Raw genomic sequence first — 15,761 nt, 5'->3', positions numbered from 1 at the left:
GTATGGGGCCTGCAGAGGCCCAGCTGCCCCTGTCCTCTGCCCCACCCAGCGGAAGGGAGAGGAGGCCTGGCCCAGGGCAGAGGTGGGGCACTGGGGCCAGCTGCAGGCTGGGGTCCTGTTCTGAAAGCCCTTGCCCGGCTGTGTCCCCGGGGCCTCTGTGGGACTGGGAGGAGGGAGGGAGGCTTGGGGGCGCCGGGCTCCCCTGGAAGGCACTGGGGGCCCAAAAGGCCATGGCTCTGCTCCATCTCCGTGCCTCCATTTCTCCGTCCCATTCTCAAGGGATTGGGCTGTGTCATCTAAGGGCCCTTCCACCTTGGCTTCAGCTAGGTCCCCCGGTGGAGGAGCAGGTGCAGAGCGTTGCCTGCGCTTCCTCGCGGGGCCTTCATGAGACTCAGCCCCAAGGTCAGCAGACGGCCCCCTCCTCTCAGCAGGCCCCACTCTGAGCCTCTGACCCTAGAGCTCAGCAGGCCCATGGCATCGGTGTTCGTGGTCTGTGAGGCCCCACACGCTGCTGTTGGTCCTTCACAGAGCGTCCCTAGCCAGGCTGGTGTGTGGACTTGATGGAGCCAGAGAGGGCTTCTGGGCCGCCTCTCTGCAGGGTGTTTCTGGGTGGCCCCAGCTGATGGGGCTTCTCTATAGGTTGCACCGACTCACCCCAGCCTCCCCCTGGGCCTCCTTAGTGAAAGACGAGCTGGCCTTTCCCAGTCGTCATTCTGTCTGCCCCCACCTGCCACCCCTGACCCCACAGCCAGCCCAGCAGGCAGGACCCAGGCTCTGTCCCTGCTGTCCTTGTGTGGGGACTGGATGGAGCTTACTGGGGATGCCCATTCTGCTGACATTTCCTCAGCCCAGCACGTCACAGGCCACAGCAGCCCCTCCAGCACCCTTCCCTCCTGTCCGCCCCAGTGATAAGGTCTGCGGGACTCCTCCCTGGGGTTCACACTGTACATGCAGGGACCCAGAGGTGGATTATGGTTTGGGGCCGCCAGGGCCCGTTGCCAGGGCCCCGCTGCCCATGTGCCCTGGGCTGTGTGTGGGTCTCTCCACATGGACTCTGATCTCCAGGGGGCTGGATAGGCCTTTGGGGTGGGGCTGTACCCCGCCTGGCCACTTAGGTCTGCGGTGGGAGGAGAGGCACCTGGAGACAGAGGAGGAGGCCCATGTGAACCACTTGGCAGCCGCTTGAGAGGAGGGTACAAGGGAGGAGAGCCAGGGCTGGGGGAGCCCAGGCCGATGCTGCTGTCGCCGCCTCAGGGTAGAGAGCAGGTGGGCCAGCATCGGGGTCGTGGAGCGCTCCGTCCTTCTCTCCCAGCACAAGCCTGTGGGGGCCTGGCTGCCAAGCCCCCTCCCCCACAACGCTGACCTCCCCTTACAGCACAGCACCGTGTCCTGGCCTCCAGTCCCTCCTGAGCACCCAGGCCACAGAAGCAGGTGGGTTCCCAGGAGGCCCCTGCAAGGTGGCAGCTGTCTGCCCTGCTGACCAGCCTTCTTGGCTGCTGGGGGCCAGTCCCGGGGCTCAGCCCTCCCAACTTCAGGGCAGGCAGGGGCAGGGAGGTGGGATTGGGAACACAGACCAGGGGGTGGCCTGTCCCCAGTGTGAGCCAGAGCCCAAGAGACACCCCACCACCTCCGGCCTCCAGCCGCCCAGACCCCCACATGGGTGGCTGGCTCCTTGCTGTGAGGAAGGTGGGTGCTTCCCAGCTGCGGGAGTGCCCACTGACCCAGCGGCTTGCTTAGACGAATAATAATTAAAGGAATAAATTTTCTTCTCTGGTGTCAGCAGAACTCTGACTTGGGGAAGGAAGCACAGCCCTTCTTGGAAGGTCAGGGGCTCCACCTCTGCTCCTCCTGACTTGTCCTCCTGGCTCCTCCTGGCTGCTGGGCTTCCCTGGGACAGTGCCCGCCCCTGGTGGGGTACCTGAGCCATGCGGGCGGGCTGGCAGGAAGGGAGGTGCAGAGCCTTGCCCCCCACCCCTAGCCCTGTGAACAAGGGTCGCTCTGGGTCCAAGACCTTCCCAACCAGAGGGCCTGACCAGGGTGCCCCTCCCTTGTGCACCAGCGTGTGGGCTGCAATGCCTGCTCCCCTGGGCCTGGTGTGCATCGCGGCCCCAAGAGCCCACTGGTCCCCACAGTGGAGCAGCAGCCCCGGGCTGGTCGTGAGCCCCCAGGCCCCAGAGGGACGCAGGTTTGTGGTGAGCTCCCTGCGACTCGCTGGCCACCACACAGCCCTGGCAGGTCATGGGTCCCTGTGCTTCATGTCCTCATCTGTGACCTGCCGACCTGCCCTGTGTGTTGAGAGGTCACTCAGCCTGGCATGAGAGGGCACAGGAGCCCCCCCCCCCCCCGCCTCCTCCCTTCCAGGTCCTCTTCCCCGGACTCCGTCTTGCCTGGGACGGGTGAGTGGAGCCGGGGCACCCTGGGGCTGCAGATCTGCCCGCTGCTCCCCCGCACCCCAGAGCCCCGACTCTCCTGGCCTGGGAAGGGCAAGGCGCTGCGGGGCGGGGACTGGCAGGGTTGGGGGCGGGGCGAGGGTGTCTATTTTGGGAAGATCCCCGGGCAGCGGGCGGCGCACGCTCTCTGGAGCAGCAGCTGAACCCTGTAGCACCCCCAGCACCTCGCGGCCTCTTTTCCAGCCAGCTACTTTATGTGCATTTTTTAACACCGCACAGCAGTTGAGCTGCCTCCCACTGTGAGCCCCACACTGGCATTTTTTAAGAGCAAACTGGCGGCGAGGGAGTAAACCTGCCCCTGCCCCACCCCCTCAGAGGCCAGGCCTGGGGGCCCAAGTCTGACAGGCAGACACATGTTGACAGCGGTCCCTGGCGGGAGCAGATGGCGCCACAGCGGCACCGGCAGCCTGGGTGACAGCCCGGGAGCCGCGCTCGCCGGCAGCTATCAGATTACACTGCGTCGAGCCGGGCTGGCAGGTGTGCGGCACCACGTGCCACCTGGATGGCCTCCCGTGTGAACCCCCGGTCGGTGTCCCCGGCTTGGCTCGGGAACCCGGACCACACGGTGGCCTGGGGCTGCCCCGCTTCTCCCCGCATCGGGGTCTCACTGCTCAGCCCTGGAGCTACGTCCTCTCGGCTGGAGGACACTGAGGCTCAGAGAGGGGCAGACAGCGGCCCGAGGGCACGGCCCAGAGGGCACTGGGCAGCGGCTAGATGTGGGAGGGAGTGCCTGACGGTCCGGCCTGGGGGTCGCGGGGGAGTTTGGGCGTGGACAGGCCTGGAGCTCAGAAGAGGACACTGAGCTGCTTGGGCCCTGGCAGAGGTCGTCTTGGGGAGGTCAAGGGAGGGGCCTCCATGCACTTCCGATGGGGGCGGCTCAGGGCCAGGCAGCTTGGGGACATCCCTTTTGAAGCCCGGGATGCTTTGTCATTGCCTCAGGTCCCTAGAATTTCTGAGTGATGTCACTTCTGCCTCTTACCACCAGATCCATTTCAGCAGCTGCCTGTGGGAAATTGGATCTGGTCTGAGAAGGTTCACGCGTGTATGGGGCGGGGGGGACCGCGGGCCTCCATGACCATCTGAGCAGGCTCTGGCCCCGACCTGCCCACCTTGGCCCTGGGGCGCAGAGACATCAGGCCTAAGACGGGGGTCAGGGGCTGCACGTTGGCCTGGACTCCTCCCCTTCCCACTCAGGACAAGCCTTGCCCCCCGGCCCCTTGTGCCCTATGGCCCCCAGCTGCCCCCGTTATGAGCATCCTGTCACCTGCTCACTTGTCACCACTGCCCATTTTATGAACACCTCCCCTTTGGGCCAGTCAGCGACCTCAGAGAGAACTTGATGGGTTTGCGTGCTCAGGGTTTTGAGGAATAGGCACGTGCCATGGTACGTGAGGGCCTCAGAGCCAGATGTGCTTGTGTGGGGTCTGTGTAGGCTGAGTCAGCACGTAGCCCCCAGAGCCTGGGAGTGAGGACCTCAGGCTTTGCAGCTGCGTACTTACTATTACGTTTTTGTTGTATGATCCCATCAACACATAGAAATCGTTACTGGTTACTACGAAGCTAGGTGGCATTCCTGGACCCCACTCACATCCCCTGGGCCCTGCCCCTGGCAGAGGGAGGTGGCAAGGAGGCCCCCACCATCTGCGGATCCTGGGACCACCTGTCTCGAGGCGATGCCACCAGGCAGCAGCGAGATCTGGCCCCTGGACGGGTCGCTGCTCTGCACGGGGTGGGGGCCGGCAGGGTCTCAGTAGGGTATGCCACCCGGCCCGAAGGGAGGGCAGGCGGCTTCCCTTAGGGGTCAGCAGTGCCCGAGGTGAGAGCCGAGACCCTGAGAGGGCTTACTCTGAGCAGCTCGGCGGGCAGCGGGAGAACCTGGGGCCTGTGCACCTGGCATGACCTGGCCTCTTTCCCCACAGGCCGGTTGGACCCTACCACCAGCTGCAGCCGCTCCCTGGCCAGGTATGTCCCTCGGGGTGGGGCTTGGGGCTCACGGGTTGGTGAGGGGGTCCCTCGGGCTCATGAACCTCCGCCTCTGTCCTCAGCCGGGCCGTCCAGCGCAGCCTGGCCATCGTCCGGCAGGCGAGGCAGCGGCGGCGGAAGCAGCGACAGGAGTACTGCATGTACTACAACCGCTTCGGCAGGTGCAACCACGGCGAGCACTGCCCCTACATCCACGACCCCGACAAGGTGGCTGTGTGCACCAGGTGGGCCTCTGGGGCGTGGGGCTGGCAGGCGCCGCAGGGGTTGTGCAGGCCCCCTGCCCCTGGGCTCACCAGCGCCTCTGGCCCTCTTCCCCCCTTTACACAGGTTTCTCCGAGGCACATGCAAGAAGACCGATGGGACGTGCCCCTTCTCCCACCACGTGTCTAAGGAGAAGGTGAGCTCCCCAGGCACGCCCCCCCGAGCCTCCCACAGGCCCTGCCCTGCAGCTGTGCTACGGCGGGGAGCTGGCTGCGTGGCCACCCCTACCATGTGCCCAGGGGCAGCAGCCCCCAGCTGCCACCCAGCCTGAGATCCAGCCCCGGATGGGTGAAAGGCGGCGGGGTGAGGCAGGGTGTGCTGGAAGGGTGGGGGAGGAGAGGTAGGCGCCCGGCCGGGCCCTCTGTGGCAGGCCCTCCCCCCAGCGCTGTGAGCGTGGGGACCCTCACACAGCGCCCACACCGGGGCAGGGGGCCAGGGTGGTGCTGGGGCCCGGGCACCAGCATACTGGGAGCCCCGAGGCGAGGGCTCGGTGCTGGCTGGGCTGCCTGCCACCCGCCCCCACTCTGGGGCCTCGGCAGGGTTAGGGGAGGCGGGATCGGGCCAAGGCTGCCGCTACAACAGCTTTTCCCCTTGAGGAACTTGAAAAGAATCAGCATTTTTCTCCCTAATAGAGCTTCGAAACTCTGTTGTGAGCAATTTGGAAATTCACGTCGAGTTTCAGGTTCATTAGCTCCGGCTCCGAAGCCGGTGCACATTCTGAGCTGTCTAATGTGGACGCCCGCACTCGCGCCCTGAATTAATGTTATTGTTATTTGTGTGGACGTGGTGGGTGCAAACAAGGTTAATTGAAATGAGAATGCAGTTTCCTCTCGATAACGGCCGTGCTGACAGCTAGGAGGAGTTCCGTTTGGTGTAAGAGTTGGCTTTATTATCCCTTTTTATTAGAGCTAATTTGGGCTCTATATCAAAAGCCACATTAAGGGAATTGTTTGCAGCCGCACCACCGCCAGCCCCAAACGGGCCAGCCCTTCTCCCCTGTGCGCTGCAGTTAAAAGACAATTAAAAATAAACTCTTGCACGTTAAATCACCCTTTGTTTCTTTGCTTTCTCCCTCATCCCCACCCTGGCCTCCCCTCTGCCCTGCCCTGGAAGCCCCGGTGTGGGGCCCCTGGCGTGGGGCCCCTGGCGGGCCGGCCAAGCTCAGTGTGGACCTGTGAGGGGGAGCTGAACCCAGGGGCGCCGCAGGGTGCCCGAGGGGTGGGTCCAGCAGCGGAGAGGGGAAGAGGGCGAGCTCCCAGAGGGGCTCCTGCAGGGGTAACAGGCCTGACTAGACGGCCCGGGGGTTGCCCAGAAAGGGGCCCCAGAGGAGAGTCGCCTGGCAAAGTGGCAGCTGCAGAGGTCAGGGTGGGCAAGACCAGAGAGCCCTCCTTGCTGGCTCTCAGGCCTCAGTTTCCTCCAGTGGGGAGAACGTGGGCTGCATTTCTCTCTCCCAGCCCGGGGGCCAGGGACTGCTGGGCTGTGGGGCCCTGCCCAGGCTGCCTTCTCTGTGTCCCCTTCCCCACCCAGTTGTGCCCAGGGCCCACCTGCTGGCCAGGGCACTGGAGCCGGGCCCCCTGCCAGGCCTGCACAATGCCAGCCTGTGGTCAACGACCCTCTGGGCTGCTCCAGGGCATCTCCCTGCCTACCCAGAGTCCATCCCTAGGCTTCCCTGGGTGGAATCAGGTCACAGCCCATGGACGCTGCCAGGTGTCCAGGCCCTGTAGGCTGTTGCCCCACCTAGAGCCCCCATGCTCTGTCCCCATATCTTCCAGACACAAACCCCTCCATGGCCCCACTGCCTGGAAACTGGGCAGTCTCAGAGCAGGTAATAGGACACCTGGACCTGAGCCATCTGCAGGGGGATCTTCACCTGGACTGTGAGGGCGCGTGTGCCCTGCCTTCTGGGGAAACTGAGGACCTTCCTTTCGGGTGGGCAGCCCTCCCCTGGCATGGCCCAGGTGCCTTTGGGCCCTGATGGCTGCGCTCCTGCGGGCCAGCACTGGGTGCCCCCTTCTCCCTGGGGGGTGGGGGTCTCCAGCCAGTCTCTGTGTGGCTCATGCCTGGCCTTGGGACCCTCGGCAGGTCCTTCGAGTGCAGGTGTTTTATCTGTCAGCGAGGTACAGGCTCCTGATGCAGGGTTGGAGGGAGGTGGGGGCCGGAGAGCACTGGGCAGGGGAGTGCCACTCCCAGTGCCAAAGGGAGCCACGGGAGTCTGCTGACCCTCACCACCGGTCCTCTGGCCCCCGCAGATGCCTGTGTGCTCCTACTTCCTGAAGGGGATTTGCAGCAACAGCAACTGTCCCTACAGCCATGTCTACGTGTCCCGGAAGGCTGAGGTCTGCACGGACTTCCTCAAAGGCTACTGCCCGCTGGGCGCAAAGGTGAGGGGCAGGGGTGGGCCGTGGGCAGCACCGGGCCCCCAGCAATGGGCCAGTCGTGTGCCTCAGTGCCTTCCTTGGAGCTCTAGCGACGGGGTGATGGGGGTGGAAGTGGGCTAGGGCGAAGGGAATTAGGGAACTGGGTTGCCAGGGCCCCCTGTCACCCTCACCTGTCTACGAGAATGCTGCTGTGGTGGGAAGCTCCCGACAGCTGAGCGCCTGGCTCCTTCCCTGCATAATTGCTGTCCTGCTCTCCAGAGGGGATGCTGTCGCCCCTCCTCATCCCCACCCCCCAACCCCCCGCCTGCGGGTGGGGCCCTGGGCTGGGAACCCCAGGACGGGCTTCTTTAGTCTCAGGGGCCCCAAGGGGGAGGCTGCTCGCCGGCGCGGGGCCTGCAGTCCGAATCGGGTTCCCTGGGCACCCCCAGTGGGCAGGGCGGCAGGGCTGGGCCTGAGCAGGGGCACCCTGTCGACCCACCCCCACCCACTCCCACTTCACACCATGGGGCCCGGGCCCTTTCTTCCCCCACGTCCTCTCGCTCCTGCCACGAAGATGGGCTGGGCCCGGCCAGGCTTGGCAGACCTGGCGGCCTGACCCGCAGCCAGCGGGTCACCATGAAGGACACCCAGATCCCCGCAGGGGGCCCTCCCAGTGAAGTGGGGCCCGGGGGTGGGGTGGCGGGACCCCTCCACGCAGGCTGTGCGTGATCATTGTAAGATATTCCAGCATAAATGAAAATATCAAAGTGATATTTAAGTTCTGCTTCTATTAGCGGAAGTGCTTACTGCGTCCCTTTCGGCGTGTTGGCGCTGCGTGGCTGCCACATGATGGATAGCGGCTTGTAATTATATATGGGGGAAAGCGCTGAGCAGGCCAGATCCAGCGGGAGGGGAGGCAGCGGCCTGGGCCGGCGAGGGTTAATTTTATTCTCTAAATAATATAAAAAGTGCTGAGTCGTCGCCTTGTGCCTGATGTACAAGTCCTCAAACGGGCCCCAGAGAGTTTATAATATTCCACTGAATCAAGTGAAATTGTTAACCTTGCTTCATAAAGCCATGGCTTGTTAAAGAGGCGCGCTCCCTTTTCTTGTGAATAATTTAGGCTAGGAGTAAGTCTGCACTCCTCTCCGTCTTCGGGGGCCGCACGGTGCCGCGGGACCTGCCGCTGGCCCCGGCCCCTGGGCCGTCTCCTGTCCTTCCCTCAGGAACATCCCGTCTGTCCCGCAGCTGCCCAGGACACGTGGCCAAGTACGCTGTCCTTCCCTTGGGGGGCCTGACGCCAGGCGACATGGCATTGCCCTGGGCTGTTTCTCCACCATCCCAGCGAGGACCGTGCCCCCCGTAGCCACTTGATGGGGTGTCAGCTGGGGCTGCGCTGGCCCCCTCTCTAGGTGATGCCTGTGTTGAAGGAGACACTTGGAGACTCGGGAGGACCGCATTGTCACCTGCTAGTTTTCCTACCCCGGGGGGTCTCGCATGCCCCCTTCTCCTTCCTGGCACCCCTTCCTCCCTGTCTAGGCATGTGTGCCGTGGACCCGGGGCTCCTGCTGTGCATGGGGGGCCACAGCCCGCCGCGCTCACCGTCTAGGTCAGCGCTCCGCAGCCCTCCATGTGTGTGGCAGGCACTCCTCCCACTCTGGCCCACCTGATGCCGCAGGCCGCGGGGGTACAGAGCTGGGGGGTGCCCGTGTGCCTGTGGGAGTCACTCAGCCCTTGGCCACGGCCCTGCTGGTGCCCAGCGTGCGCTCTTCTTGTGCCTCAGCGGGCCTCCCTGTCTGTCCATCTCCTGCACGTCAGTGCACGGCCTGTGCAGGGTGCTCTGCTTGCTAGTGGGGCTCCTGGCATGCACTGACTTGCTGGGGTCGCCCCCTTCATGACCACTCCTGTCCCTTAGCTCGCCCTGCCTCACTGAAGCTCTCGTGTCCTCTGGACATCACTCTTTGGCTTCAGGGTCACAGGCCGAGTTTCCGTGGCTGTCATCACCTGCTGACTTCGCCTGTGATGTCCTTCCTTCAGCTGAAATCCTTCCTGCATTTTGTGGGCTGGGTCCTTCCAGAACGTTCCCCCTGTGGCCTTGTTCCCGGACCTGCCCCGTCCCAAGGCCACAAAGACTCTCCTCCGTCCTCCTCAGGCCCCAGAGCAGGGGCTCAGACCTCACCGAACCTGGTCCCCACTCCGTGAGGTCCACTGCACACCTGTTACCTCACCCCTCTGGGCCTCTGCTTTTTGGGTAAAATTAGGCTAATGAGAGTCGCTGCTGCAGGAGGGGATGGGGGCGATGAAGGCTTCATTTGCTGCCTTTTGAGCTGGCCTTGGGCAAGTGTTAGCTGTCGTTGGGTTGGCTTCCTCCACACAGTGGACCCTGTCCCCCAGAACTGCGGATGGGACACCCCTTCTCTCCTCTCTGCTTCGGGTGCCAGTTTTAAAGAGCCCAGCCTCGTGGAGGTCCAGTTCAGTGTCACCCGGTTCACGGTGCAGGCAGGGCTGTGTAGCCACCCCTGGCATCCAGTTTTGGAACACGTCCATCACCCCAAGCCCTCCTCTGCTCCCTTCGTGCTCAATCCCACCTGCTCCCCCCACACCCACCCAGCCAGACATAGTGATCCACCCCTGCCTCCGTGCGCTGGGCTTTTCTGGAGTGCCCCCCACGGGAGTCCCGCAGCACAGCTGTCCCGCCTCTCTAACTGGTTTCTGAGGGCCATCCAGTCGCGGTCTGCGCCAGGCCTACTTCCCACGTGGTGGCTGAACGGTGCTCCGGTGTGTGCAGAGACCACATTGTGCTCATTCGGTGGTCAGCGGTCCGTGTGTGGACGTCTGACTGGATCTTGGTGAGCGCACAGGCTTCCGTCTCTCTGGGGTAGACCCCTGCAGGCGGGGCTGCCGGGTCGCCTGGCGGCTGTAGGTAAGCCTCACTACGGGGCGCCAGGAGCCAATGACGCTTTTGTTCTGTCACATGCTTGCCAGCACTTGTCATTCGTTACCTGCCCCCATGACCTCAGCCTCTCGGGGTGCAGGCGGGCTCACTGTGGCTTCATGTTGCGTTCTCTGACAGCTAATGAGGTTGAACACTGTGCATTTATTGGCCGTTCCTTTTTTTTTTTTTTTAAGATTTTATTTATTCATGAGAGACACAGAAAGAGAGGCAGAGACACAGGCAGAGGGAGAAGCAGGCTCCACGCAGGGAGCCCGATGCGGGACTCGATCCCGGGACCCCAGGGTCACATCCTGGGCTGAAGGCGGCGCTAAACCGCTGAGCCACCCGGGCTGCCCCCACCTCCCCCCTTTTTAATAGGGGTCCTAGTGAGTATCTAGTTGTTTCAATTTGCATCTCCCTAAAGACTAAGGACGCAGCACCTTTTCTTTTTTTTTTTTTATTTATTTATTTATTTATTTATTTATTTATTTATTTATTTATTTATTTATTTTTTATTTATGATAGTCACAGAGAGAGAGAGAGAGAGAGAGAGGCAGAGACATAGGCAGACAGAGAAGCAGGCTCCATGCACCGGGAGCCCGACGTGGGATTCGATCCCGAGTCTCCAGGATCGCGCCCTGGGCCAAAGGCAGGCGCTAAACCGCTGCGCCACCCAGGGATCCTGCAGCACCTTTTCATGTGCTTGTTGATCGTTGGTACATCTTCTTTGCAGAAATGTCTGTCCACCTGTTTTGCCAATTTTTGAATGGGGTTATTTGGGGGTGTTTTGTTGTTAAGACTTTTTTATATGATCTGGAAAGTAAACCCTTATCAGGACAGGATGTATGACTCTTTCCTCCCATTCTGTCTTTTCACTCTCTTGGCAGAGAAAAAAACATAGAGTTTTTCATTGATTAAGTAAAATTTATCCTTTCTTTTTTTTTTAAGATTTTATTTATTCACGAGAGACACAGAGAGAGAGGCAGAGACACAGGTGGAGGGAGAAGCAGGCTCCCTGCGGGGAGCCCGACGTGGGACTCGATCCCGGGTCTCCAGGATCACACCCTGAGCTAAAGTCAGATGCTCAACTGCTGAGCCACCAGGCATCCTGATCTCTTCTTTTTTTTATTGCATGTGCTTTGGGTTTTATATCCAAGAAATACTTGTCAAACCCAATGTCAGCAAAGCTTTTCCCTATGTTTTTCATAAGAGTTGAATAGTTTTCAGTTCTCAAGTTTAGGTTTTCGGTCCATTTTGGAAGTCCATTTTCGTACATGGTATGAGATGAGGGCCCAGCATCAGTCTCCTGTGTGTGGGCAGTTTGCCCAGCACCATTTGCTGAAAAGGCTGTGCTTCCCCCACCTAATGGTCATGGCACTTTTGTTGAAAGTCCATTCACAGACACCTGGGTGGCTTAGTGGTTGAGCATCTGCCTTTGGCTCAGGGCATGTTCCCGGGATCTGGGATCGAGTCCCGCATCGGGCTCCCAGCATGGAGCCTGCTTCTCCCTCTGCCTGTGTCTCTGCCTATCTCTCTGTGTCTCTCATGAATAAATAAATAAAATCTTAAAAAAAAAAAAAAAAGTCCGTTCACCATAAATATGGTGGTTGGTTTCCAGGTGCTGTGTTCTGTTCCGTGGGTCTCTATGTCTATCCTTAAGCAAGTATTTTGATTACAATAGCTTTATAATAAGTTTTGAAACCAGGAAATGTAAATCCCTCAATTTTTTTCTTCTTTTCCAATATTATTTTGACTTTTCAGAGTCATTTGAGATTCCATATGAATTTTTAGGATGGACTTTTTCTTTTCTTTTTTTTCTTTTCTTTTCTTTCTTTTCTTTCTTTTTTAAAAAAAGTTTTTAGGGATGCCTGGGTGGCTCAGTGGTTGAGTGTCTGCCTTTGGCTTGGGTCGTGATCCTGGGGTCCTGGGATCGAGTTCTGCATCGGGTTCCCTGCAGGGAGCCAGCTTCTCCCTATGTCTCTGCCTTTCTGTGTCTCTCGTGAATGGGTAAATGAAATCTTTTAAAAAATAAAAAATAAATAAAGGCCTTTGGAATTTTGGTAGGGATTGCATTGAATCTGTAGATCACTCTGGGTGATAAAAGGAAGTCTTTCAGTCCATGAACATGGGATGTCTTTCTATGTATTTAGACCTTCATTTTTTTATTTCGGCAATGTGTTATATTTTTTACTGTCTAAGTCTTCTGCCTCCTTGGTTAAATTTATTCCTGTAAATGTCTTCTATTTTTTTATGTTATTGTAAATGGAACTTTATTTCCCTTTTTAGATTGTTTGTTGCAAGTATGTAGTAATAAGTTGATTTTATGTGTGTGTGTTGTTTTTATAATTGGAATTTTACTGACTGCATATCAGCTCTGACAATTTTTTGTGGCTTCTTTAGGGTTTTCTCTATATAAGATCATGTCACCTGCTAACAGAAATAATTTTCTTCCTTTTAAATTTAGATTTTAAATATATTTTTAATATTTACTTAGCCTAATTGTTCTCGTTAAAATTTCTAGTACTATGTTGAATAAAAGTGGCAAAGGGGGGCATCCTTGTCTGGTTCTTTATCTTAGAGGAAAAGCTTTCAGTCTTTCACCATTGAGTGTGATGTTAGCTGTTGGCTTTTCACATATGATTTTTATCTTGTTGAGGATGTTCCTTTCTATTCCTAGTTTATTTGGTGTCTTTATCATAAAAGGTGTTGAATCTTGTCAAATGTTTTTGAATCAAAAAAAAAATGTTTTTGGATCAGTTGAGATCACACAGTTTTCTTCTTCCCTCATTCTGTTAATGTGGCCAATCAGTCACGTGGACCACCTTGAATAACAGTTATGTTGGGTGATTTTTATATGTTGACTATCTTTGCATTCTAAGAATAAATCCCACTGCTGATTTCAGTTTCTAGTATTCTGTTGATGATTTTTGCATCTATATTTATGAGGAATATTGATCTATAGTTCCTTTCTTTTAGTATCTTTGTCTGGTTTTGGTATCAGGATAGGGCTAGCCTCACAGTTTGGCCATTTAGAGTTAGGAAGGATTCCTTACTCTTCAGTTTTTTGGAAGAATTGAGAAGAATAGGTGTTCATTCTTCTTTACACATTCAGTAGAATTCACCAGTGAAGCCCTCTGATCTTGGGATTCTCTTTATTGAGAGGTTTCTTTTTTTTTAATTAATATTTTATTTATTTATTTATTCATAGAGACATAAAGAGTGAGAGGCAGAGACACAGGTAGAGGGAGAAGCAGGCCCCATGCAGGGAACCTGATGTGGGACTCAATCCCGGGTCTCCAGGATCACACCCCGGGCTGCAGGCAGCCCTAAACCGCTGCGCCACCAGGGCTGCCCTATTGGGAGGTTCCTGATTACTGATTCAGTCTCCTTACTATATAGAGAGCTAGTCGGAGTTTCTCTTTCTTCTTGAGTCAGTTTTGGTAGACTGTGTATCTCGAGGAATTTGTCCATCTCATCTAAGTTGTTAAAATTATTTTTGTAGAATTGTTTGAAGTTTGCCCTAATTATCCTTCTGATGTCTGTAGTGATCTCTGTTTTGTTCCTGATATTGGAAATTTGTGACTTTTATCTTTTTTTCTTTGTTTTGCTAGAGGTTTGTCAATATTAATTGATCTTTTTAAAGGGCCAGCTCTTTGTTTCATTGATTTTTCTCTTATTGTTTTTTTTTTCTTTTTGGTTTTCTTGATTTCTGCTTGTATCATTTCTGTTTCTTTTTTTTTTTTTTATAATTTTTTTTAACTTTTATTTATTTATGATAGTCACAGAGAGAGAGAGAGGCAGAGACATAGGCAGAGGGAGAAGCAGGCTCCATGCACCGGGAGCCCGATGAGGGATTCGATCCCGGGTCTCCAGGATCGCGCCCTGGGCCAAAGGCGGGCGCCAAACCGCTGCGCCACCCAGGGATCCCTCATTTCTGTTTCTTACTATTGCTTTGGGTTTACTTTGCTCTTTTTTCCCCCCTAGGGTTTTGAGGTAGGAGTTTAGAATATTGATTTAAAATTTTTCCTCTTGGGACACCTGGGTGGCTCAGTGGTTGAGCATCTGCCTTCAGCCCAGTGCGTGATCCTGCAGTCCTGGGATCGAGTCCCGCATCAGGCTCCCTGCATGGAGCCTGCTTCTCCCTCTGCCTGTGTCTCTGCTTCTCTCTCTGTGTCTCTTATGAATAAATAAATAATATCTTTTAAAATTTTTTTCCTAAAAAAATAAAATAAAATAAAATAATTTTTTTTCCTTTTATGTATGAATTTAGTTAGCTGGGTCCTATAAATTTTGAGATGTGTTTTCAGTTAGTTTTGGTTGTTTTTTGTTCATTGTCTCTCCTTGCCTCCCTTTGAGACTTTCTTTTTGATTCACATATTATTGTTTGATTTCCAAGTGTTTGGATATTTTCCTGTTATCTTTCTGTGAGTGATTTCAAGTTTGAGTCTATGATGGTAAAGAATATACCCTGTATGATTTTAATTATTTTAAGTTTTTTGGGCTTTATTTTATGGGCCAGGATATGCTTGGTATATGTTCTATGTGCACTTGAAAATATACACTCCACTCTTGTTGCGTACAGTGCAATGTTTTATAAATGTTGATTAGGTTTTGCTGGGTAAGGGCTTTTTTTTCTTTTTTTTCTTTTTTTTTTAGTTCTTCTCTGTCCTTGCTGATTTTCTATTTAGTTATTTAGTTGTTCAGTCAGTTGTTGTGAGAGGGGAGTTGAAGTCACCACCTGTAATTTTGGATTTGTTTCTTTCTCCATATCTCTCAGCTTTTACTTCATGTATTTCATAGCTCTCTTATCTTGCACATGTAAATTTCAGATTGCTCTGTCTTTGATAGATATTGATCTTTTTATCATTATAAAGTGTGCCTCCCTGTCTGTAATTTTTTCCCTTCTAAGTCTGCTTTATGTGGTATTAATATGGCCATTCCTGCTATCTTTTGATCAGCATTTGTACGATATAACTTACTTCCATACCTTTGCTTTCAACTTACCTGTTGCATTATATTTGAAGTACCTTTCTTGTAGACAGCAGATATTTGGGTCATGTTTTAAAATTTACCTTGCCAGTCTCCATCTTTTATTTGGTATATTTAGGCCATTTACACTTAATGTAATTATTGCTATGTTAGGGCTTACATCTGCAATTTGACTTCTGATTAGTGTCTGGTTTTTGTTCTTGATGTTTTTCACTTCTGTCTTCTTAGGGGTTACTTGAACAATTTTAGAATTTTGATTTATCTGTTAGCACTTTTGAGTGTGTATATATTTCTGTATAGCTTTTCTAGTGGTTGTACTAAGCATTCTGTTGTATAACTATAGCTTACCCCTGGTGTTATTATTTTCCAGTACAGGTGAAGCGTGAAACCTCAGCTTCCTTTCTGTCTCTTTACGCCTTACCCATCTGTAACTGCCTTACATATCTCTTCCACAGACATTTAGAACCACAACAGACCCTGACCATTTTTGCTTCAATAATCAAACATAGTTTAGGAGACTCAAGAAACATCTGGCACATTTGCCCATGTATCTCAGTCGGCCTTTCTGTTGTTCCAGAGCTTTGTCTTTTATTGTTTCCTTACTGTCTATAGAACCTACTGTAGCCATTTCTAGAGCAGGTCTGCTCGTGACCAATTCTCTCGGTTTTCCTTCATGTCTGGATTTCCCCACATTCTTGAAGGATATTTTTTACTGACTGTGGGTTTCTGAGCTGATAGGTCTTCCCTTTGAGCACTGGCCCCAACAGTGCTTAAGGAGAGATCCAC

The 15,761-nt window shown here is 55.0% G+C and overlaps 1 protein-coding gene across 2 annotated transcripts in view; it reads left to right on the top strand.

The window, feature by feature from the left end:
• ZC3H3 (zinc finger CCCH-type containing 3) overlaps nucleotides 1-15,761 on the top strand; it is an 88,353-nt gene that overhangs the window by 62,405 nt on the left and 10,187 nt on the right. For both annotated transcript variants that reach the window (XM_072745754.1, XM_072745755.1), the window contains exons 6-9: nucleotides 4,370-4,412; nucleotides 4,496-4,657; nucleotides 4,761-4,830; nucleotides 6,944-7,075. In XM_072745754.1, the coding sequence (XP_072601855.1) occupies nucleotides 4,370-4,412; nucleotides 4,496-4,657; nucleotides 4,761-4,830; nucleotides 6,944-7,075 (407 nt within the window). The remainder of the gene's footprint in view (nucleotides 1-4,369; nucleotides 4,413-4,495; nucleotides 4,658-4,760; nucleotides 4,831-6,943; nucleotides 7,076-15,761) is intronic.

This window comes from Vulpes vulpes, unplaced genomic scaffold (assembly GCF_048418805.1).
Source record: "Vulpes vulpes isolate BD-2025 unplaced genomic scaffold, VulVul3 u000000671, whole genome shotgun sequence".
In the NCBI taxonomy this organism is placed as follows: domain Eukaryota; kingdom Metazoa; phylum Chordata; class Mammalia; order Carnivora; family Canidae; genus Vulpes; species Vulpes vulpes.
This window is presented reverse-complemented; position numbering and strand designations above follow the sequence as displayed.